Genomic DNA, 25,855 nt, shown 5'->3' with positions numbered 1-25,855 from the left:
CTGCCTTTCTGAGTGTTATCCTGGTGTCTTGGTTTTTTTTTTTTTTTTTTTTTTTTTTTTAATTCTCTGCTCGTTTTCTGGATTACCCTTTTCTTGTGATTTCTGCCTTCTTGCTCATTTGGATTGCCTTCAATTCAGTTCATAACTTTACCAAAGACCTTTTATTCAGAAATTCCCCATAGGAAGTTTTTAAAGGATCCAGAGGTGAATTAGTCTTCTGGGTTTTGAAGCACTCTATTAAATATATATATATATATATATATATATATATATATATATACTGTAGTTATAAACTATATATATATTTGTTACTTTTTTAACTGACTTTTTGTTCAGCTAGTACACTAGAAACATACATCTGAGATATATATATATATATATATATTTATATTTAATAAAAACTAAATAGACATAAAATAAATGTGACACTGTACAGCTGTTTCTTGGGTTCTTTTGGTTAAAAGTAATAACGAAAAAAAAAGACTCTGAAAGTTAAATCTAAGAAAAGCGCTAGAATTTGGGTGTAAGATAAAAGTAACATTTATAATATTACAAAATATTCTATTTAAAATAAATGCTGCTCTTTTAAAAGCATTTCCATAACGTAGTTTTCAACATGTATAATAATCAGAAATGTTTGTTGTGCATCGAATCAGCTTATTAGAATGATTTCTGAAGGATCCTGTGACACTGATGACTGGAGTAATGATGCAGAAAATACAGTTTACTATATATTCACATAAAAAAAAAGTTATTTTAAATTGTATTAATATTTCACAATATTACTGATTTTACTGTATTTTTGATCAAATAAATGCAGCCTTGGTGAGCAGAAGAGTCATTTTTTTAACATCCGAATATCTCACGAGCCCAGACATTTGACCAGTTGCGTATAGTGATGTGATAGAGCAGACGTCTCACCCTCATCACTTTTGGGCAGTGTGTCCCGACCGTGGAGCTTGGGCGCAGCAGAGTGCCGTTTGCTGTAGATGTTGCTGCTGTCGTAGTTGTTGTAGTCAAAGCTGGTTTTGGAGTATTTCTCTAACTCTTTGGCCAGGTTGGAGCGCGGGGTCGAAGTGGGAACGTTGTTTTTGAAGCCGTACTGAGGAATCTCCAACTGTTTCACGAAGCACATGGGCCTGAAACAGACACAGTTTATGCTGTATGCCTGCCAATGATCAGTGCATACTATCCATTAGTATGCACAGAAAAATTCAACACAAATTGGTGCCTATTTGTAAGATATTCAGGTTCCAGCAAATGAGCAAATTCAGGATTTTTTGTTTTGTTTTTACAGGTTACACCCAAGTGGGAAAAAAATGTACTCAAATATATTTGAAATACATTTATTTCATGCTAAGTATACTACAAATGCATTTATATACTTTATGTACTTACATTTTATGTGCTGGTATACATTAGAAACACTTTTAAATATCTTGCATTTAAAGACAGATATCATACTATCCTTACTAATGGTGATATTAAAACAAATTTAGGCTTAATATTAACAAATATGCATTAAGTACTCCAAATAAAGTTGAATTATAATATTTATGTCAGTAAGTCTCAAGCGACATGTCAGTAAATATGTTAATGATAATTGTAGTATACTATATGTACGAAATAAATGCTTTTTCCCCCACTATCAAGGAGAACGTCTGTTACCTGAGCACACGATCTGAAGCCTGGTTGGATTTTCCTCCATCACATGGCTGATGTTTCTCGTGGGCTTTGGCCAGTTTCTCTGCAGCCGCTATGGGGCAACCCGACAGGCTGGTGAACAGAAAGTAATGTGAGGGACATCATGGCTTTACAAAGACACGTCAATAAGTGACAAATCATTTCAAATGACAAAATTATGCAGCTTAGACTCATCACTGATATAACATGTTCTCGTTTATGCTGTATTGGGATTAAGTCAGAATCAGAAGTAAGATTCGATAATCCATAAAAGATTACAAAGAAAGAATTGAAATTTTCTGCTTCTCAGATCTGCCAATGAGGTTCATTCTCGTGTTACGCAGCACATTTGAGCTTCAGCAGGAACCAATGAGGTCCATTCTCGTGTTACGCATCACATAAATTCAATCTTTTCATCATATTAAGCAATCGAGTGTCATCAGAAAATTTGGACTGGAATACTGCGTATAAAGGGGGAGCGACGACGTGGATGATCGAGAGAGGAACAGAACAGGCCTGCTTTTGTTTGTATTTTGTTAAATTTTATTCTGGTAGCCAGCAGTCGTCCGTGAGGAGCTGGCAGGTATTTATATTTTATTTTTGGTGGGTATTTTGTTTGTTTATTTCATTTAAATAAAGTTTTATTTGATTGTTCTCCGGTTCCTGCCTCCTTCTTCCCCGAACCTTGCTACGGACATGTAATTTTGCATCTCAAGTAAATGTATCTTGATTTAAGAATTTGTACTGGAAAACAAGATAAAAATGCTGAGTAAAGACAATGTGTATATATAAAGAAAGAGTATACAAAGCAACACAATGTTCTTCTACAGTGAAAATTGTGTATGATTTAAAGTTTTCACTTTCACTGGGTAATCACAAATAATTACAAAGAAACAAGTAAAAAAAAATGAATTAAATATACAAATTTTAAGTCGAAAGACTGAAATATTACTTCAATAATCTTTTGTATTGGAGGAATTCAAACTGTTATTATATATTTTTTACAGTGTAGGTAGTGTCATGAGCTCAGAGCACAGAGATATGAAAGGTTTCTGAAGGTGTGTGTGTGTGTGTGTGTGTTTGATCTATGACATGAACTGCAAGCAAGCTGCCAGGTTTACTGCCGTAGGAAATGTAATTTCACTCTTGCCAGTATAAGCGAGGTGAGTGTGTATGTGTGTGTGTGTGTGGGGGGGGGGTGCCTGGCGCGTGTGTTTCAGGGCCGTCTGGAGTGGGCCGTCTCCCCTGGCGAGGTGTCAGTGAGGTGCTAATGGCTGACGCTGAGAGCATTACAGCACACACCAGTCCACACGCAAAGCCCTTCCACAGAACAACATGCTGTTTTAAACGCAGCTTGAGGAAATGTGCATTTGTAGCAGTCTATACTTTTATATCACTAGCAACATCAAACATACATAATGCAAAAAAAAAAAAAGTTTCAACCTGGTTTCCCAAACACATCCATTTCTGCCACTTTTTGAGAACAACACATATTCCCACACAGTGCTGGTTAGTAACTGATATAATCAGATTACAAAAAATAAGTATTATACAGTATTATATCATATTATATTATATAATATTATTTTATATGAAGAGTTCAGATGCAAAAGCCTCTAAATGCCATTTGAAATTTTCATCTTTAATGATGATTTTTATCAAACTTGTATATTTAAGTTCAGTAATTTCACTTAAATAACAATTAATAGGTAATTATCATTGCCATTTAAGTGAAATTACTGAACTTAAATATACAAGCTTGATAAAAATCATCATTAAAGAAGAAAATTTCAAATGGCATTTAGAGGCTTTTGCATCTGAACTCTTCATATTATATTATATTATATTATACTATATTATATTATATTATATTATATTATATTATGCTCATAATCAGATTACTTTTTAATGATTACATGAGAAAAAAATTCACAAAGTAAAAAATTCCTAATGAAATGATTTCCCCTAATTGTTTTTTCCCCCTAATTTCTTTTTACATTGACACAATTTATACCCTGACGTAATGTGATGTTAAAATCACTTCAAGTTGTTGATAACAATGAATGCCTTATATCAATGTGGGTCAAAATAATCCAATTTGAATCTATGATGTAATCGAAAAGTAATCTAAATGGAATAAAAAAGTAGTCCGGTTAGATTGCCTAAAATGTGTAATCAGTCACAGACTACACATTAGTTAGTGTTCATGGAGTCAGCCTACCAATGGTTTACTTATAGTCTCAATTTATTAAAATAGAAAGTATTTTAACATAAAAATACACATGTGTTATCCAAGAATTCTGACTTTGAAACTGCATATATTAAATTCGAAATTCAGATATCAAAGGTACAACTGAGCAATGTGCTGAGAGAACGGGGAGAAATTAGGCAACGCTGTGATTTTCTAAACGTAGACGCTGCCGAATAAAGATGATTATGATGAACATATGAGCGGTTCTCTCATCCAGACGGAGAGGAACTCACCTCCTGTGAGAGTTCCTGTTGCTGTTGACGTGACCCCGGCCCGTGCAGCCAGGCGTAGGGCACTTAAGAACATTTTCATACATTGCAAGAACTTGACAGCAGGCGAGAGAAATAGGGTGAAAGATTAGGAGTTAGAGGCCCACAGTTAGTCATCTGCATTAGTGTGAGACACTCGTCATTATCACCAGCACACTCAGAACCAGAGACATCAACAGCGGCATGCAAGACACTGCTAATGGAGGAACACTGGCATGCACATCAACCATGCAGCGTCGTGAGTCGTGGTACAAATCACATGCGTTTTCTATTCTGTTCTATTCAATTCTGTTCTGTTCTATTCTGTTATATTCTTTTCTTTTCTGTTCTATTGTGTTCTATTCTATTGTTTTCTGTTCTAATCTGTTCTATTCTATTGTTTTCTGTTCTATTCAATGCTATTCTATTCTGTTCTGATCTGGTTAGTTGTGTTCTATTCTATTCTTTTCTGTTCTGCTATTCTAATCTGTTCTGTTCTATTCTATTATTTTCTGTTCTTTTCTGTTCTATTCTATTCTGTTCTTTTCTTTTCTGTTCTATTCTATTCTTTTATATTCTGTTCTATTATATTTTATTCTTTTCTGTTCTATTCTGTTATATTCCATTCTTTTCTGTTCTATTCTATTCTGTTCTGTTCTATTCTACTCTGTTCTATTCTTTTCTGTTCTATTATATTATATTCTTTTCTGTTCTGTTCTATTCTATTTTGTTATTTTGTATTCTATTCGATTCTGTTCTGTTCAATGGTATTCTATTCTGTTCTATTATTTTCTTTTCTGTTCTATTCTATTCATTTCTGTTCTATTATATTCTCTTCTATTCTTTTCTGTTCTATTATATTATACTCTTTTCTGTTCTGTTCTATTATATTCTTTTCTGTTCTATTCTATTCTGTTCCATTCTATTATGTTCTTTTCTTTTCTGTTCTGTTCTATTCTACTCTGTTCTATTCTTTTCTGTTCTATTATATTATATTCTTTTCGGTTCTGTTCTATGCTATTCTATTATTTTCTGTTCTGTTCTATTCTATTCATTTCTGTTCTATGATATTCTATTCTTTTCTGTTCTATTATATTTTATTATTTTCTGTTCTCTTCTATTCTATTTTGTTATTGTGTATTCTATTCTATTCTGTTCTATTATTTTCTTTTCTGTTCTATTCTATTCATTTCTGTTCTATTATATTCTCTTCTATTCTTTTCTGTTCTATTATATTATACTCTTTTATGTTCTGTTCTATTATATTCTTTTCTGTTCTATTCTATTCTGTTCCATTCTATTATGTTCTTTTCTTTTCTGTTCTATTCTATTCTTTTATATTCTGTTCTATTATATTTTTTTCTTTTCTGTTCTATTCTGTTCTATTCCATTCTTTTCTGTTCTATTCTATTCTGTTCTGTTCTATTCTACTCTGTTCTATTCTTTTCTGTTCTATTATATTATATTCTTTTCGGTTCTGTTCTATGCTATTATTCTATTCTGTTCTATTATTTTCTTTTCTGTTCTATTCTATTCATTTCTGTTCTATTCTATTCTATTCTTTTCTGTTCTATTATATTATACTCTTTTCTGTTCTGTTCTATGCTATTATATTATTTTGTATTCTATTCTGTTCTGTTCTATTCTGTGCTATTATATTCTGTTCTATTATTTTCTTTTCTGTTCTATTCTATTCTGCTCTATTCTATTATATTATTTTCTGTTCCTTTCTGTTCTGTTCTATTCTGTTCTGTTATATTCTATTCTGATCTCTTCTATTCTATTCTATGCTATTCTATTCTGATCTGTTCTATTCTATTTTATTTTTTTTCCCTGTTTTGTTCTGTTCTATTCTATTCTGCTCTGTACTGTTCTATTCTATTCTATTCTATTGTAGTTCCTCCTCTGAGATTCGCTGCTGCCTGCTGTGAGTAAAGCACACTCCAGTGCGTTCAGTTGTGAGTGATGCAGACAGACGGTTTGACGGAGCACTCTATCCCTGATTATATTCTCATCACCAGCTGAAGCTGTCAGCTAAAGTCAGCTCATGCATCCAGTCATTCTGTGTGAGGTGTTGCTGCTCTCGATTGTTTCAGCTCTGCATTTGTCTTTCATTTGCATTAAACACACGTCAGCAATCAATGAAATCCCTGCCCCAACTCTCCCTCTCTCTGATCCCAGACTCTGTTCTTCATCTGCACGTCTTTGTCTTCTCTGCCCATGACCGACAGGAATTAGATTACTGTTCATTAGGACGCAGGAGTGGGGGCAGAGAGTGTGTGCCGGGGCGAGCAGACCGGCACTCTTCCGGTGCTCATCTTCATCATTATCAACTCCTTAATCCCTCACACTCATCTTCAACATCCTCTGACATGCTCATTACAGGGCAGCAGGCAGGATCCGCTCACCTCCACGACTGAGGTGTATGTCTGAACGCAAGTAAAGCTTTCTTTAATGAAGAGCTATTATGTCCTTTTAAAAAGTCTTGATTTTTATGGGGGGTTTTACTTAAATGAGTTTTCATGCTTAATTTCATTTTTTTTTCCTTTCCCATATTCTATATTTGTTGCAGCTCCTCTCATCTGTCAGTAACACTGTTTAGTTCAGGCTTCTATGAAGCTCCTCCTCCTGAAAAGCACAGTGCGATCTGATTGGTCAGCTGGACCTACTCCACTTTTCAGATACTGATGTTCCCATCATGCACTGGGGCATGAATAATTAATGAGGTTGATTTTTCGCTGTCTTCCAGCTCTCTTTAGTCCATTGTGTCATTGCATTTGTTGTTAGGTTCAGTAACAACAGTGACATTTTGGGACATCTGGAGTTCATTTTCTACTCAAAATGACACATACATACTCAAAATCGATTCACAAATGTTACTGTAATTGTGTTCCAAGTATTGAGGTCTCAGTGTTCAGATGAATACTACTTTATGTGTATTATGTAAACAGTGTCCGTACAATATCTGTTGAATTATTAATTTAGATGTTATTAAGTAAAATAAGCACTTAAATGGTGTGGTAAAAATGTAGGAAGCTTAATAAAAATAAAATATCTCACTATAAGTTTATATCTCACAATTCTGACTTTACAACACGCAATTGCAACTTTATTTATTATTATTATTTGACACAGTTCTGACTTTATAACAGGCAATTGCGACTTTATTTATTATTTCTATATTTATTATTTCACACAGTTCTGACTATATCTCGCAATTCTGACCTCATAACACGCAATTTCGACTTCATATAAATCAATTCTGACTTTAACACACGATTGCGACTTTGTATCTTGCAATCCTGATTTTACAACACGCCATTGTTACTTTATATCAATCAATTCTGAATTTATATCTTGAAATTGCGACTTTATCTCAATCAATTCAGACTTTATTTCACACAGTTCTGACTTTATATCTCGCAATTCTGACTTTATAACTCGCAATTTTGACTTTATATCTTGCAATTCTGACTTTACAAAACACAATTGTGACATATAAATCAATTCTGACTTTACAACACGCCATTGCGACTTTATTTCATGCAATACTGTCTTTATATCTCGCAATTCTGACTTTATAACTTGCAATTGCGACTTTATATCAATCAATTCTGACTTTATATCTCGAAATTGCGACTTTATATCAATCAATTCAGACTTTATTTCACACAGTTCTGACTTTAACATGCAATTTTGACTTTATATCTCGCAATTCTGACTTTACAACACACAATTGTGACATATAAATCAATTCTGACTTTACAACACGCCATTGCGACTTTATATCTCGCAATTCTGACTTTATAACTTGCAATTGCGACTTTATATCAATCAATGCTGACTTTATAACACGCAATTCTGACTTTATATCAATCAATTCTTTTGAGAAATGAAGTCAGAATTGTGAGATAAAAAGTCGCAATTACCTATTTTATTTTTCGTTCTGTGGCGTGTCATATTGTTGGAGTAAAAAGAACTGCAAAGAGAGTTTTAACCAAGTAGAAAACACTCAAAAAACTTTTCCTGGCCAATTTAAAGTTACTTATTTTCTTTGTTAATTTTTACTTAACTTAGTAGAGTTTACTTAATTCCATATGTGAAGTTTATTGCTTAAAAATCTGTCTAAAAAAAAACGACTTTTTTTCAGTGTTGAGCAGCAAAAAGTTGTCTGAAGATAATAACAGCCACTAAGTGACCCAGCATAACGACACAGTGTTTCAGTAAGTGTGTGTCACACACGTCATGTGACGGTCATCTAAAAACGCCCCTGCTTCGCCACCCCAGCGCCAGCTCGCAAACTTGCCATCTGGACACTTTAAAAGCAAATCTTTTTGTGAACTAATTTCAGTCAGTAGTCAAAGCCATCAGTTTGATTGCCATCTGGTTAATTTGTGAATAAAAACACGCAGATATTAATGCATTTTAATGAATCACGTAAAAGATGTTTTAACAGGAGATTTGCTCAAGGTGAATGAAAGGAAATCTCCCTGTCTGTAACTCTTTCATCAGATTATAATTATTACAGTTTATTCAACTGGATTTAATTGAGCATCTAAAACAAAATGAGAAATCTAACCAACTTATTAAACTGGCCTCCATTAAGATAGCGTTGTAATTACCAACAGAAACAATAAACGCATTCATGCATGTCTGTGATTCTGCGACGGCGGCGGGTCTTTACATCGCCACAGACTTCCTTCAGCAATAGCAACATTCATATAGGTTTGAATAGTGTATGAACTTAATTATTTGAAGAGTTCAGATGCAAAAGCCTCTAAATGCCATTTGAAATTTTCTTCTTCAATGATGATTTTTTATCAAACTTGTATATTTAAGTTCAGTAATTTCACTTAAATAACAATTAATAGGTAATTATCATTGCCATTTAAGTGAAATCACTGAACTTAATTACACAAGCTTGATAAAAATGGTCATTCTAGAAGAAAATTTCAAATGGCACTTAGAGGCATTTTGCATCTGAACTCTTCATTTCAAGAAAACTTCAAATAAAGTTTAAGTTAACACAAAATCCTCATACATTCAGGTGTAAAAATGTCATTCAATGACTGACTTTGAATTTCATTTTTAGACCAAAGTCCATCGAAATGAACAGTTTAATAAACTGGATGATGTCAACTATATGATTTATTATAATATGTTATTATTTCTTTCATCACAACATCTCAATGAAGTGAACAGGGGTGAATTTTAAGTAATTTCACTGTTTTGGTTTGAGTGAATGTTCATTTTGTCAAGTCCGCAGGAACTCCGCAGAAACATGAAAAGCTGATCAATATTCCAGATGTTTATTGGTTTTGTTTCCCCCCTCTTTCAAATTGAATTATTTTAAACATAACATGCTTTCTTAAGAATATGGTTATTGTTGTGGCAACTGATGAGTAATCAAGTGTCCTCAATCACTTATATTTCAACCCGATCTCACGCCCAAGTCGTACGAATTCGACGAATGATTAAAAAGTGGCTAATTCGTAATAGGGATGGGACGATAACCGGTTTCACGATAAACCGTGATAAAATGTACTGACGGTTAGTATTATCGTTTAAAATTTAATTATCATTAAAACCGTGTTTGATTATCGTGATTTTAATAACTAACTGAATCCTGTCGGCCAGTCTGACGCAGGCGCGCAGCACGCAATATTTTTTTAAATTACTATTGGAGAAGGAATGGCGGAAGGCAGTGACCGTGCTCAGGAGATTTTTCAGCCTTTTAAGAGGACCAAATCTGAGGTGTGGTCATTTTGGGTTTTACAAAAAACTATTAAAAATAACTTTTGGAAATAAAAATCACAGTCCTAGACAGTGAGTGAGCTTACACATTAAGATAATATCGGATTTTCTCCAGTCATTGTTAAAAAACAAGCTAACAATCCTTGCTAACTAGCGTTAGTGAAGCGGCCAGACGGATCTTTCTGCCTCCACCTAAGCTCCGCCCACAAAAAAACGTCACCATGTTTAGCAACTGTAAAAGGGTCTATAGAATCTTGCTTAAAAACTGCATAGAGAGGCTTGTTTTATTTGTTGTTTGTTGATTTTCAATTATAAAACTTGTTGAAATGTTTTCAGTGTGAGCATCAGTTATTTCATAAATTTTTAACAAAACCGTGATAATATTGATAATCACGATTATTTTGGACACTATAATCGTGATATGAAATTTTCATACTGTCCCATCCCTAATTCGTAACAATTCATACGACCTCACACGTACGAATTAATACGATTTTGCTAAATCGTACATATTTTACGAATTGGCCAATTCGTATGAATTCGTACGAATGACCTACCCCTGACCCCGCCCCTAAACCTAACCATCACGCGGGTTTAGACAAATCGTAGAAATTAGTACGAGTGAGGTCGTACGAATTAGTACGAGTTAGACACTTTTTAATCATGCGTCAAATTCGTACGAATTGGTCGTGAGATAGTGTTGTATATTTCGGTTAGTCATTTGTACAACAACAACGAAAGCCCGTTAATAACATCATCCAGGAAGTGATATTATTTTTGTCAGGAAAAGCAAAACATCAGTAAACATAAAGTGCTGCAAGAACCACAGATCTTATTTCAGGCTTTTACCTAAATCCCATTCTAACGTCTCATTGATGGAGCTGAAAGTGCTGAAGGTTAAGAGGTATTGCATAGGAATGAGCAGATGTTTTTAGTGTGGAGGAGGACGGCATGCAGTTCCCACAGACAAACACACACAGACAACCAATGATTATGACCTCTTTTCATTTAAGCCGGCATGAAAAATAGCAAAGATTTAAAGGAAGAAGCAGGCAAACGTAGAAAGAGCTTGCTTACTTTCTGGTGGGACTCGGTCTTTATGCGGGCATCCAGACAGGCTGCGGTGATGCGGGTACAAACCCGTCACGTGACCTGTGCCGTCACAGCCAGGCGTTGGACAGCGGCTTTCTTTTTTCCCCGACCGTGAAGAATCTGCGTACACAAACGCACACAGGACTATTATTAAAAAGTCTGGTCCAAGAATTGCCTACTTAGAAAGATTCTGTCAAACAACCACACGTCACCATTATGTTCAGTTCAGCTTTAGCTTCACTTTTATGGACCCAAGGGCTTTGTTTACTCCTGGTATATATGTGTTTGGTCGATCGGATCACAAGTAGACACATTCCCGTTCACACCTGGTGTTTTAATCCGTCTCTTTTGTCCACTTTCAAACACTTCTGTCCTGATTTCTTCGAGGGGAGGGTCTATGGGTGAGTCAATGTATTGGCTATGGGCTATATATATAAATAAGATTTACATATCTTCCTGATGGCTGTCCAGGGCTATTGGCTGTGTTTCAAATAGAGAGAGTGAGACAGTGAGTATGCTACAGTTCCCACTGATTAAAATTTTAAGGATGGAGTAACCTAGTAACAGGCATCACGTTGCCTTCTGTATCAAAGTAATCTCAAAACAGACAGGAATAGCAGGAGAGCATGTGAAAGACGTGGGCTCAATTTTAGAGTTTTAGACTGAAAATAGAAAGCAGTGCTAGTGCTTGAAACAACATCAACTAAACTATTGCAAAATTGGGCACAAACACACAGGTGAAAAGCATGACATGTTCAGGTCATAAGTTAAAAAAGTAATTCTGTTTTGCATAGAGAAAATGTCTTTTGTTCTTTCATGTTCTCACAAATTCTCCAAAAAAGGAGAAAATCAGAAAACAGAACACATTTTTTTTATTTACATAGGAGGAAACTTGAGGAGAATCCTGAGGAGTGACGCTTCTTTTTCATTGAACGTTGAAAAATGTCCATAAAACTCAGAGAGGATCATGCGGATCCACATCTTTAGATGGCAGTGCAGAGTAGGGTTGGGTATCGAGAATCGAGTATCGATTGGAACCGGGACTAACTTTTCGTTTTTCCCGGAATCGTTCAAAAGTTAAAATTTCGATTCCTAGTTTCGATATTCACAGTCCGCCGAGCGGAAGAAGAAACCGCTGAACAACACCAACGGAGAAGCGTCTACCAGAAGTGTTGGCATAACCGCGCGAGTCGAACATTAGTAGCTTACGTCGGCGGTCCAAAGTGTGGCTTCACTTTTCTAAAAATTAACGAAATCTCGGCAAAATGCAAAATTTGTGACAAGTATTTGTGACAGAAGGAGTATTTCCTTCAGAATTTCAGTATTTCCTTACTTTTTTGACCCTGCCTCTTAAAAGAATCGAAATCGAGAATCGTTAGGAACCGGAATCGAAACAAGGAATCGGAATCGGAATCAGAATCGTTCAAATTCAAACGATACCCAACCCTAGTGCAGAGTCAAACACCATCGACAGTGTTGGTACTGTAGGTAAAGAACTACTGAATGCACTGGATTGTAGTGATTTGTACTGTAATTAGTTTATTTCAATAAAGATAACTAATGAGTAGGGCTGGGTATTGACACAAATTTCACAATTCGATTCAATTTCGATTCACAAGGTTGCAATTCGATTTGATTTCGATTCCGATTGAATATTGATTATTTTGGATATCAGTTACAATAAATGGCACATTTTCTCAAGGAAATCAAATCTCTTAACTAATGCTGTAAACTATAGCCCCTTTCACACAGCGAGTTGATCCCGGGAAATTGCCGGCAAATTGCCAGAACGCCTTCTGTGTGAACGCAAACACGACCTGGGATTGATTCTGGGATTGATCCCGGGTTGGGGACCTAGTAACATTGCTGTAATCAGTCCCGGAACGCGCGCTGTGTGAACAAAAGCCAGGACCAATGCCGTAAAGGGTGTGTCATAGTGATGACGCTCGTGCCATCGCGCGACTCTGTTGCTCTTAAAAGAAAGTTTGTGTTCGTCATCAGCAAAGAAAGGACGAACAAATACCTGCAAACTGGAGCGAAGCAGAGACAGGAGCTCCTCACTATCCGTACTGAAGCTGAGATCGTTCACCAGCGCGTGTACGGTATGCGCGTTTACATGTTTTCGACGCGTCCGTTATACGTCTCATCCTGACGTCATGTGTCTTCCCGGGATTTTTACGGGTTGTGTGTGAACGCACTCACAGATCCCGGCAAATCACTGGCAGTGTGAATGAACCGAAATCAAACAATTTCTGGACAAACGCTGGGTCACATTATCCGTGTATTTTCTGGAATCTCTGTGTGAAAGGGGCTTAAGGGAGTCTAGTTGTAGCCTTCTAGGCTTCATTAGCCTAATATGAAGGTAATAATGAACTGTTTTGTAGCTATAAAAACACTTAAATTACACTTTTATTTATTTTTATAATAAGAAGATTATATGAAATATAAACATTTACATGGTGGCTGACATAAAAACTTGCCAGATTTATTCAAATATGCATTAAATATTGAAGAACATTAAGATTATAATGCATATAATATGGTGTATATATTTATCAAAATATGAGTTATTTTTTCTAGCTCTGACTAACGAGTTTATGTGGGTTTTCTGAGGTAAATATGACAATATATGACATTGATTACAAGCTGTTTAACTGACGTATGTCCACGGTTGAAACGCTGATTGAGCGAAAACTCACTTGGTCCTGGTTTATTCTTGTTTGGAATTCCAACCGTCTTGTCATTGTGAGTGTTCGGTTCCGAGTTCGCTCATGCATGAAACGTTATATGTGCGTGGTGTTCGGATCTCGACGAATCTTTACATTTATCATTGAGTTTGATTGAGGATCCTCTCTCTCTAAATTGCACATTTCCAAAAGCCTACTCTGCTCTGATTGGTCAGGTGGCCCAGTCTGTTGTGATTGGTCTACTCTGCTCTGATTGGTCAGATGGCTCAGTCTGTTGTGATTGGTCTACTCTGCTCTGATTGGTCAGATGGCCCAGTCTGTTGTGATTGGTCTACTCTGCTCTGATTGGTCAGATGGCTCAGTCTGTTGTGATTGGTCTACTTTGCTCTGATTGGTCAGATGGCTCAGTCTGTTATGATTGGTCTACTCTGCACTGATTGGTCAGATGGCCCAGTCTGTTGTGATTGGTCTACTCTGCTCTGATTGGTCAGATGGCCCAGTCTGTGGTGATTGGTCTACTCTGCTCTGATTGGCCACATGGCTCAGTCTGTTGTGATTGGTCTACTCTGCTCTGATTGGTCAGATGGCCCAGTCTGTATTGAGTTGTCTACTCTGCTCTGATTGGTCAGATGGCCTAGTCTGTTGTGATTGGTCTACTCTGCTCTGATTGGTCACATGGCTCAGTCTGTTGTGATTGGTCTACTCTGCTCTGACTGGTCAGATGGCTCAGTCTGTTGTGATTGGTCTACTCTGCTCTGATTGGTCAGATGGCCCAGTCTGTTGTGATTGGTCTACTCTGCTCTGATTGGTCAGATGGCCCAGTCTGTTGTGATTGGTCTACTCTGCTCTGATTGGTTAGATGGCCCAATCGGTTGTGATTGGTCGACCGCTTGCAGAATGTGGCATTGGTTTTACTGTATCAATATCATCCGTTGGAAGTACATGTAAAGAGGACTTACTTTTGCAGAGCAGAAAACAGCGTCTTCTCGACATGTTAACACAAACAAAATTCTTCCAGTCTCAGTTACAACTAAAGAGTTTGAGCGAGGAAAATTAGATGTTGTTCACCGGCCATCAGTGAAAACCACAGGCTGGCTTTGTGCAAATTTGCTATAAACACACATAAGTTTATCTGCTCTTAGATGTTTTAAAACTTTTCAGACCTTTTACGGTACATTCACAAACAGCTACATATTACACACCACATGAAAGATAATATCCGAAAAAGCCAAATAGGGGCACTTTAAGATAATAAGCCATGAATCCTCAGACTATTCTGCAGCCATTTCAAAGAGAGAGAAAACAAACGAGCGAGTGAGAGAGAGCAAAGCCAAGCTGAGCGGAATACATATTAGAAAGTGCTGGATATTGATTGTGGCTTCGGACAAGCCATGCTTTGCATAGCAAATGGCCCCCATTACCATAGCGTCTGTGGATAATTAATGTGCAGTCAGTGGTCCTGTCGTTTGTTATCGGTCATACTGATACTGTTCAATTTCCATCTCCGCCTCATGCCTTCTTTAAGGAAGAGCTCCTTCCATAACTGTCAGGCCTCCACACTTTTTATAAATCATAATGCCCCCTGGTTAGGCAGCGTCTGCTGCTATTTCTACCATGGCGAGATGCTATCGCAGTGTTAAAGCCAAGCATCCCTCATTATTCTGCCATTAGAGAGATAGTGTCTGCCGTGCATGCCGGCCGAACGTCCTTTCATGCGTGCTGTCAGCCCTTCCTCATCTGGACAATGAGGTTGTGTATGTGTTTTTAAGGGTTTGCTCACCCAAAAATGACAATTCTGACATCATTAACTCACCCTCATTTCATTTTAAACTGCATGCCTTTTTTTCTGTAGAATACAAAAGGAGATGTTTTTATGTGTCTGAGTCAGAGTTTTTAAAACAACAAAAGCATATAGTGACCCAACGTGTCGTCATTTTGAACCAGGGTTATTATATAGTAATCGGGGCGACTGATCGTTACTGCCTGCTCATCATTTGATACAGTTTGATCGGTGGTCTCTATAAAGGCTGATTAGATGAAGCAAAACTTTCAAAACAAGTCAAATTTCTTCATACATTCACAGTGTCTGAGGACAATAAATCTGCAAAGTCATTGCAATGACAACAATCCTACAGTAACCCCTTTCTGTGCGAAAAATCTGAGATAGAGTAGAAAACGGACAAGCGAAGTGAACTTTGGGCTTCGGGTTCAAACCTAATCGGTCAAATACATGTTAAAGGGTAAGTTCACCCAAAAATGAAAATTAAGTCATTAATTACTCACCCCAATCTTGTACCAACCCCGTAAGACCTTCGTTCGTCTTCGGAACACAATTTTTGATTAAATTTGAGAGCTGTATAACTACCACATTGGCTCCTAAAGGACTGCCTCTTGACGGCCCAGAAAGTCAATGAAGAAAATGTTTAAATATCCCAAGTGGCTCAACTATATGTTTATCAAGCGACGAGAATACTTTTTGTGCGAAAAAACAAACAAAAATAACGAGTTTATTCGACTATTCCTTTTCTTCCTTGTAGGCCAGAAACGAGACTTCCTTAGATTTCCACGACGCATGCGCGAGAACTGAACTGAAGTAGTTGAAGGAGATCGCAATTCTCGCGCATGCGTCGTGGAAATCTAAGGAAGTCTCGTTTCTGGCCTACAAGGAACAAAAGGAATAGTCGAATAAACTCGTTATTTTTGTTTGTTTTTTCGCACAAAAAGTATTCTCGTCGCTTGATAAACATATAGTTGAGCCACGGTAGTCACTTGGGATATTTAAACATTTTCTTCATTGACTTTCTGGGCCGTCAAGAGGCAGTCCCTTAGGCAGCCAATGTGGTAGTTATACAGCTCTCAAATTCAATCAAAAATATCTTTATTTGTGTTCCGAAGACGAACGAAGGTCTTACGGGGTTGGTACAGCATGGGGGTGAGTAATTAATGACTTAATTTTCATTTTTGGGTGAACTAACCCTTTAATGTATACATGAACTATGTCAAAATCCCTGGCTTGGTGAGTATTCGCAGAAGCACGGTCTGTTATGTCTTAAGCGATCAGTTGGGAAATAAAACAGCTTATGTAACAGTATGGATCCATGCATTAGGTCTAAAAGGGATCATTTTCATTTTAGGGTGAACTAAATCATAATTTAGTGTTGTTAGTGTTGTTCTAATGCCATATGCCCATATTTATGGACCACAAAAATTTTTTTTAAAAATGTCTCGTTCGCACACGTCCATATAATGGCAGTGAATAGCGACCAGCAGCAAGCTTTTTAGAAAAGAACCAAAAGTATCACAAAACGATCCCATGTAAATGGAGGTGTATATTCAAAGTGTTCGCGATAGGGTCAAAAACAAACCGAAATGTAATGTATTATTTAACGAAATTCTTGACCTTGGCCGTTGGTCTTGTGTGCACGGATGCATGACGCGAGTGTTCATGAGTCTCTATTAGTGCCTCAGTTCACTCCGATTCGACAAGATAAAGCACACAAACTGTGAGAAACTTAAGCTGTTTGGCCAATCACAATGCACAGGGTCAGCTGGCCAATCAAAGCACTCTTGACTTTTCGGAAGGAGGGGCTTTGTAGAAATCAGGGGTGCGTTTCCCGAAAGCATCGTTAGCCAACTATGGTCGCAAGTTCCGTCGTTATCAGCATAGTTTAACGAGTCTGTGTTTCCCGAAACCATCGTTCCAACAAACGTTCGCAAACAGCAACGCAAAGTTGTGTCGTTTGAAAGACAGCTCTCGACCTGTGGTTAGAGGCGTCGTTTCTATATTGCATGACATTTGGACGTAATAAATCCTTATCTTGAACAAAATAAGCAAGCTGACATTCAGTACAACCGGTGTCTTTTATTTAGAATACATACAAACGGAATTTACGTCTTTTAGTTTTTCAAAAGATTTGAAGTAACGTGTTTGAAGAGTGCGCATGTGCGAACGTGCTCTACTATGGAAGAACGAGCCAAATATTGAGTTTGGTAATAAAGCAAAATAACAATTAGAAATAGTCCTCAGATGACATGTCTGTAATTTATATAAAACAAATCTAGCGTTAATTGGATCTCAAACAGTTTCATTAAAAGTAGGTATTACTCCACCACGTGCGAAACCAACGTGGTTGAACGATACTTTGCGACAATGGGTTTCGGGAAACAGTCGTGACTAGCTAGTTGATTTTTCCAACGATGCATCGTACTATGGTAGTGAATCAGCGAACTACGTCGTTGTACGGGAAACGCACTCCAGAGCGTTTCATTACAGACTGGGAATGGAGGTGCAGCAATAATGTACAGAATGTGACAAATAATGTGTTTATTGAATATTAAAGCATGTTAACTTAACAAAATAATCAATTTTTAAAATAGCATCACATGGCCTCTTTAAATGCTTTATGATTATGTATGACATCATTTGTATCCATTTTGTGGATATAATAATTGCTCCTCTATCCCTGGAGAAACAGGAATAAACCAGGAATCCTTGAAAGTTCCTCAGCATAAGCAGCACGGTCTAATTTCCGTTTCTGCGTGCAGTGATCTCCAGTGCCAGAGCAATATCTCCATGCAGAGGTTTATAAATAGGCAGCATGAGCACAGACTGTGTCCCTGGGATGAGATTTGCAGTTCTCCCGGCCGTGCAGATCGCCATTACTTATGCCTGACAAGCTTAGCCTGTGATGTGGCCATGCTGGCCTGTTTGAACAACATTAAGCCACTGCTGTTTGCACTGCAGGCATGGGGATGTTTGAGGAAGCTTGTCCCGGGGTCAGTATGGGATGCTCTCTAAGAGCAAAGGACCGCAGAAGAACCTGAACCTGTCCACTGAAACTGACCTATCTGCTCTGCGGATGTTAAAAGAGTAGGGTGATATCATTTTCTTTTTAAAGGAGCAGCTCATGCTGAAGACTCCTGAAGCCATACAATAACTTTAATTTAGGTTGTTTGTTATTATATAGGTTATTGGTGTGTACTTGTTAGCATTACTCATCACTGTAAAAAAATATTTTCAAGATTTGTTATCACAACATGTTTTCTTTTGTCAAATCAACTTTATAATAATTTATTTAGTTGATATAACTTATTATTTTGAGTTTCTGATGGTTAAATTAATCTACTTCATTGTGTTAACTCACTTTTTCCAGTTCAATCAACTTAATATTTTAAGGCAACCCAAGTTACTTACTTTTTTAAGTTAAACCAACAAAACATTTTTACAGTGTAGTAATCACAACATTTTTTTCTTTTGTCAAATCAACTTAAATAATTTATTTAGTTCAGATAACATGTAATTTTGAGTTTCTGATGGTTAAATTAATCTCCTTCATTGTATTAACTCACTTTTTCCAGTTCAATGAACTTAAAATTTTAAGGCAACCAGGTTACTTACTTTTTTAAGTTAAACCAACAATATTTTTTTACAGTGATGAGTCAACTCAATCTGTAAAAAAAAAAAAAAAGAAAAAGAAATAATATCATAAATCATAAAAACGATGTAAAAAGTATTTATTTATTTATTTGATTGATTGAATAGGTGAAAATTACCATTGGTAAACTAGAATAAAATTCTTTAAAGATAAGCTTTAAAAACTACTAAAGCAAACTTCTGTTCATTTAATTATAAAGATATGGCAAGCGGAGGAAGACTAACGTCATAAACTATTTTCCAAAAGCACTGTTGGTGCTCAGATAATACAATGAAATAATGTCCGTTGGTTGTACATTTTCCACAGATCTCTAAAATATTATGTGCACTGTATTTATTAAACATTTGCATGCATATTTTCAAACGTGCCCGGTTTGTAATACCATTGCTTACCTGTCTATTAACCACATGTAACATGCCAAGTTGCATGAGCTGTGAATGAAGTTACGGTGGTCTGTTCCTCGCACAAAGCATATGGCTTCTATGTTTTGTTCTTTTTTGTTTTTGGAGCTTGACAGCCCCAGCAAATGTATTTTGTCATTGCATGAAAATAATTGCTTGAAATGTCTAGTTTTGTGCTTCATGGAAGAAAGGAAGTCATACAGTTTGGAACGAAATGAAGGTGAGTAGAAGAAAATAACTGTAATTACACACATTGTTGAAGGTGATGTTACAAATTTTCTAAATGTTCTTACTCTAAGGTTTCATGCTTTTCCTAGCCTTTTTTATCATTTAGGGTGTTTATGGGACAGTGCAGTGGAGAGTGCCAGAGAACAATTTGGAAAAAAGAAGGAAAATGTGAGTAGGAATTGGTAGCATGTGCATTCCCAGATAGCAAACTGACATTGAATCAACGTGAGAATATGACATCGAAACAACGTTGATCTGACATAGTTTTGCTCATCGAATTAACGTTGAACCAACGTCAGACGCGTCATTCTTTCAAAACTAACGGAAAATCAACTTGAAATCAACGCGTTGTTTCAACGTTATGAAAGCAAACCAATTTTCGATTTTCATTTAGCTTTGAAGAATGCCGCGTCTGACGTTGGTTCAACGTTAATTCGATGAGCAAAATCAACGTTGTTTCAATGTCATGAGAGACGTCGTTTCCACGTTGATTCAATGTCAGTTTGCTGTCTGGGTTAACGCAGGCCCTGTTTACACGAGAACGATCACTGGTGAAAACGTTAAAACATTTTATCGGATGTGCCTTTCGTTTACACGGCGACGGCGTTTTTGGGGGTTAAAAAACCCCAAAAAAGTGAAACCACCCTCCAGAGTGGAAATCTTAAAAACGCTCCAACGTCGCGTTCCCGTGTAAAGTGTAAAAATGCAAAAGTCTGCTTGACAGTGAAGGTTGTACGCAGGAGCGCAGACTTGGTGTTGTTGTGTGGCAGTGCTTCACATCGCCACCTAGCCGCCTGGAGTGCACACTGGATCGAATTTCACACACTTTTGCGTCACCATGTGCACGGGGAATTCCCACCCATAACGCTCGTCTAAAGGAAGAATAAAAAGTGATAACACAACGCTACCTTTGCGTTTTCTCTTCAGATCGTTTCCGTGTAAACATAGCCTTAGTCTTACTAAGACAAATCACAAAACACACATCAGGGGTTGTATTACGCAACAATTTTATGGAATAAAATGGTTGTTTTTCACTTTATTTTAAGAGTAAAGCTGCCCATAGACTAAATGACTTTTAAAGTACTCTTATGGATTATTCACACCTAATAACGCCGATGTCAGTTCTACTCAAAACACATTTCACACTGCAGGACTTGGATCGTAGATATTTAACCTGCTAAATATCTCTTGGGTGGAGGCGCTTCTCTCAGATCGCGTCTTTGAAAACTCACACCCTATTTATTGTAAATAAAACAAAGATTACTGTATATTTTGGAAAAAATAAATAAATAATATATATATATATATATATATATATATATATTCCAGATTTCTATTTAAAAATTCTATATTTAATTCAACGTTTTCAGTGTACCAATTGTCACTCATGCAAACAATTTGTCAGTTAACTCCCCTAATTGTCGGTGAGTGGAAAATCAGGGTTAAAATTGTTTATTGCATGAACAGCAAGAATAAATGCAGGTCTAAATATAATTGGAGAGGGTATTATTTGCATTCATTAGTTAGTCATTTCACTCGCTGGATTAACTTGACCTCAAAGCAGAGGCTCCACCTTTTCAACATTTATTTTGTACTTCAATGAAGCAGAACAATGAAAAGGGGGATATACTCTAAACCTTTTTGACCTCAAGACCTTGACCTTTGACCTTGTGGTCCCCCATTGTCCACAAAAATTTCTGAAGGCTTGATTTTTACTTGTTTTAGCTTCCTTTTTTCTTCTATTATTTTACATAATTTTGAGTAAACCTTGAGGCCCTCTTGGAAGTTTGTTGAGGACCCGTAATATGGTCTCTTGGTTGAGAACCACTGCTCTAAAGGCCCTGATGATATACTTTCAAGAAAAGCCAAAGAATTCACTCATGTGATGTCATTTTGAACAAGATCAGCCCAAAATGAATGTTTTGGTAATTCTAAACTTGAATTTTTGATAAACGCCTTTCAACTACCATTGGTTCATTGGTTCCTTCTTTGAGGTGGAAATCTTCTCCAGTTAATTTCTTCTGTTCAGGGGTTGTGTTTCCCATACAACGACGTAACTTGTTGCTTCACTACCACAGTATGATGCATCGTTGAAGAAATCAACTAGCTAGTTGCGACCGTTTCCCAAAACCAATTCGCAAATTGGTTATTTAACCACGTTGGTTAATGATGTCACGCAGGTGGAGGAGTGATAACTCTTAATGAATCTGTTTGAGATCGAATCAATGCTAGGTGTTTTGCTATAAATTACGGATATCACATCTGAGGACTATTTCTCATTTATCTCAGATATTTTGCTTCATTTCCAGGTTCAATCACAGGCTGGTTCCCAGACAGCAAACTGACATTGAATCAACGTGGAAACGACGTCTCTCATGACATTGAAACAACGTTGATTTTGTTCATCGAATTAACGTTGAACCAACGTCAGACGCGGCATTCTTCAAAGCTAAATGAAAATCGAAAATTGGTTTGCTTTCATAACGTTGAAACAACGCGTTGATTTCAAGTTGATTTTCCGTTAGTTTTGAAAGAATGACGCGTCTGACGTTGGTTCAACGTTAATTCGATGAGCAAAACTATGTCAGATCAACGTTGTTTCGATGTCATATTTCCACGTTGATTCAATGTCAGTTTGCTATCTGGGTTCTTACATACTAGTGTACGTTTGCACATGCGCACGCTTCAGAATAAATCTCTTGACAAACTCAAAGACATAAATGACAATGTATGTATTATAAACAAAAGATATAGATTGTACTGAATGTCAGCTTGCTTATTTGGCTCAAGATAAGGATTTATTGAGTCCACATGTCATGCAATCTAGAAACTCTTCTTCTAACCATGGGTCGAGATCTGTCATTCCAAACACACAACTTTGCGATACTATTTGCTAATGTTCGTTAGAATAGCCGCGTTTCCACTGCCGGGCTAGGGCTGGGCCAGAGCTAACAGCGAGCCGGGCCGAGCTAGTGGCCTCGGGCCTCAAGCACCGGGCTTGCGTTTCCACTGCCGGGCCAGTAGCCCCACAGCGCTGCCCCAGACCCCACCCCTAACACGCCTTTCAGGATCAAACGTCATAAAACCCAACCCATTTCAGCGGGTATTATGAATTAATTTATTTTTTAAATTAGGAAGATAGCATGTATATTAACTCAACTGCCGTAGTGGCTGCAATAGTGTCCCGAGACCAGTACAGGCGATTCTCCATTTCAAGCAGCGATTTTTTGCGCGATATAACAAGTAGGGCTGCGGGCACGTTTTCAAGTTATTCATTAATCGTTAACCGAGGCCCATCGGTTAATACTCGGTGCATAGTGTGCGCGCCGCAACCTCGAGATACGGAGTTAATTTTTTAACACCTTTAATAACTGATTGGACCCCATTTGAAACGAAATTAATTTATAGAAATAAAACGCAGCAAGTACGGAGCAGTTAAAGCCCCATTTCCATCACCCTTCAAACTGAAATTGCCAATTGAAAATAAGCAAAACGTCCATTTCACAAAAACTCCGTGTCTGCAAATAATAATAATAATAATAATAACCATCATCATCATTATTGTAACTTTTTATTAGGCTGCATATGTAGAAGACGCCTTTATCCAAAAAAGGAATAGAGCACAAATAAACACAATATTTTTGACAAATATCAGCGCATATCCAGTGTGTGTGGAGCACGCACTGATGGCTGCGAGACGCCCATGTGAACAGTTTCATTGCATTTCTTTCAGTGGAAACAACTTAAAATACTCTTTCATTTCTGGTCATACAGAAAATAATAATACATTATTCGCAAATAAATTTATTTATAACAAGAAAACGTTGTGCTTTAACAATTAATCAAGGCGCGCTTCATGATGAACTCCGTGAACTGAAGCGCGAGACCTGAAACAGCTACCGCATTCGAATTTGTTCGTTTTAAATTGGACATAAATGTCCAATTTAAAACGAACAAATTCGAATCGAAAGCCAATATCTTCTATGTTTATGTAGCTTAATTTCTCTCTAAATGTGCATCCGGAGATGGAGCTATGTTTTTAGCCGAAAATCATTTAGAAAACAATAGTTTATTAATAAACAATTAATGCCTCGTTATTTTATATTATTTTATTATCAGACACATTTATTATAGCCTATAAATCACCCATAAATCCCCTTTCTGTAGGCTGTGGTTACGGCTCTTCTCATTCAGCACTGGGGGGAAAATATCATTTCCAGGTTCTAATTTGGCCTCAGAAAACCAGTAAAATATATATTTTTTCATATTAATTTGTCAAATATTTTAAATGTTTAAGGGGCAAAAAAATCAAACAAATATCTGAAAATTCGTCGATATGTAGCTATATATAGCCTATATATTGTTGCGCAGCATTTGGCATAGGCCTACAGTTCAAATTAAAATGTTATGCAATTTTAAACGGTTAATCGGTTAAACATGGACACCCCTATGTGCATCTTGCTTCAGATCATAACGTTCCATAACACCGATAAACTCCGCCTTTTACCTTGAGCACGCCTCTAGCCCGAGCTGGCCCCCTCTGGCCCAAGGTATTCGACGGGCCAGAAATCCTGGCCGTTGGCCCCGAGGAAGCCCCGATGAAGCCCCGGAAGTGACAGTGGAAACGCGACTGGCCCTGGCACGCACTAGCACGGCCCGGCCCTGGCCCGGCAGTGGAAACGCGGCTATTGATGGTTTCAGGAAACATAATTTAGTTGGAATTAGCGACAGACAGCAAGCTTTCGGGAAACACACCCCAGTTCAGTCAAAGTCAAATGCAAGAAAAAAAACACACTGGAGAGCTGCTTTATAGTAGAAGTTGAAACTCTAATTGAAAGCAATCTGTTGTGTAAAGTGCCATACAAATGAACGCAACATGACTTGACCGGAGAGCCGAATTGCAGAGCTGGTGCTAACATGTTCACTTCGCTATGATCAGACGCTTTCTTAACTGCTGTTTTCAAATTTTTGTGGCATTTATTTTATTTTTGAAACGAAAGCACACAACACACACATCACATATGCATCTAAAAGCCACTCTCAGTAAGCTGCCGCTCAGGTATTTTGAACTTTTTTTTACTCCCAAGCAAAAACCAATACTTGCCTTAACCCCCTGAGGACCAAAAACGTGTCCCTGGGTTTTTTTTTTGTTTGTTTGTTTGTTTGTTTGTTTTTTTCACATGGCTGCAACATAGACTTAAAATAATCCGTCATTAATGGTCATATAAATAAAATAAATACATGATTATGAACTATAGAGGGTTTTCTTTTTTTGTGTACACTCTTATTAACATCAAAACCTTGTGTTTATGTGAAATAAATAAAATAAACAGTGCGCTTTGAGCTCACTCTGTCTCCGTAAAATCTTTCTGAAACGCGTCCGAAAAATGAACTGTAACCCAGTAAATACTTGTCACAGAGACACGAAAGATTTCTCTTTATGAAGCTGAAATTCTCTTCTTTTAAAGCTACACTGTGTAACTCTTTTAGTTTATTCTTAGCTAAAAACACTTAGTTCTTTCAAAAATATATGTGCTCATTAATGTATATTTACTTCGTTCAAGTAATAAAGTATTCTCGTGAGTGTATATGCCACTGAAAATACATACGGGTAAGGGGATCTAATGTCGGTCGCCATGTTGCCCCTCCATCTTGAAAGTACATTAGCCAAAGAGGGACATACCCGTTAATTCAAGCTTCGCCTTTCGCGTTTACGTTTGAGTTAACACTCATGGACGAGGTCGAACTGGAAGACATGTTAATCTTGGACTACATTGGCCAAAACGAAATCGGAATTGAGAGGAACAGAAACTAATATTCACTGGATGGTCATATACCTTAGATGGGGGTAAAAATCACACAGAGTAGATTAAAATGAAGTAATTTATATAAAAAAGCAACTATTCTCAGTTGATGTAATCTGTATGAAAACAGAGATGTCAGTCTTTTTCCTTTCACCTAATTATAGCGTATGACGTGTTAATGTGACCCCGCCTACTGAGAGTGAAACGCTATTCAAACGCTAACGTTGAGGCAAGCCATGAAAACGCCCACATCAGCTGGAGATAAAACATCC

General features: G+C 37.0%; 1 protein-coding gene across 4 annotated transcripts in view; it reads right to left on the bottom strand.

The window, feature by feature from the left end:
* myt1lb (myelin transcription factor 1-like, b) overlaps positions 1-25,855 on the bottom strand; it is a 185,001-nt gene that overhangs the window by 43,542 nt on the left and 115,604 nt on the right. For all 4 annotated transcript variants that reach the window (XM_039650967.2, XM_039650968.2, XM_039650969.2 and 1 more), the window contains 4 exons: positions 11,014-11,148; positions 4,168-4,258; positions 1,669-1,776; positions 922-1,139 (listed from right to left, as the gene is read on the bottom strand). In XM_039650967.2, coding sequence (XP_039506901.2) covers positions 922-1,139; positions 1,669-1,776; positions 4,168-4,258; positions 11,014-11,148 — 552 coding nt within the window. The remainder of the gene's footprint in view (positions 1-921; positions 1,140-1,668; positions 1,777-4,167; positions 4,259-11,013; positions 11,149-25,855) is intronic.

Source organism: Pimephales promelas, chromosome 15 (assembly GCF_988280905.1).
Source record: "Pimephales promelas chromosome 15, fPimPro1.hap1.1, whole genome shotgun sequence".
Taxonomy (NCBI): Eukaryota; Metazoa; Chordata; class Actinopteri; order Cypriniformes; family Leuciscidae; genus Pimephales; species Pimephales promelas.
This window is presented reverse-complemented; position numbering and strand designations above follow the sequence as displayed.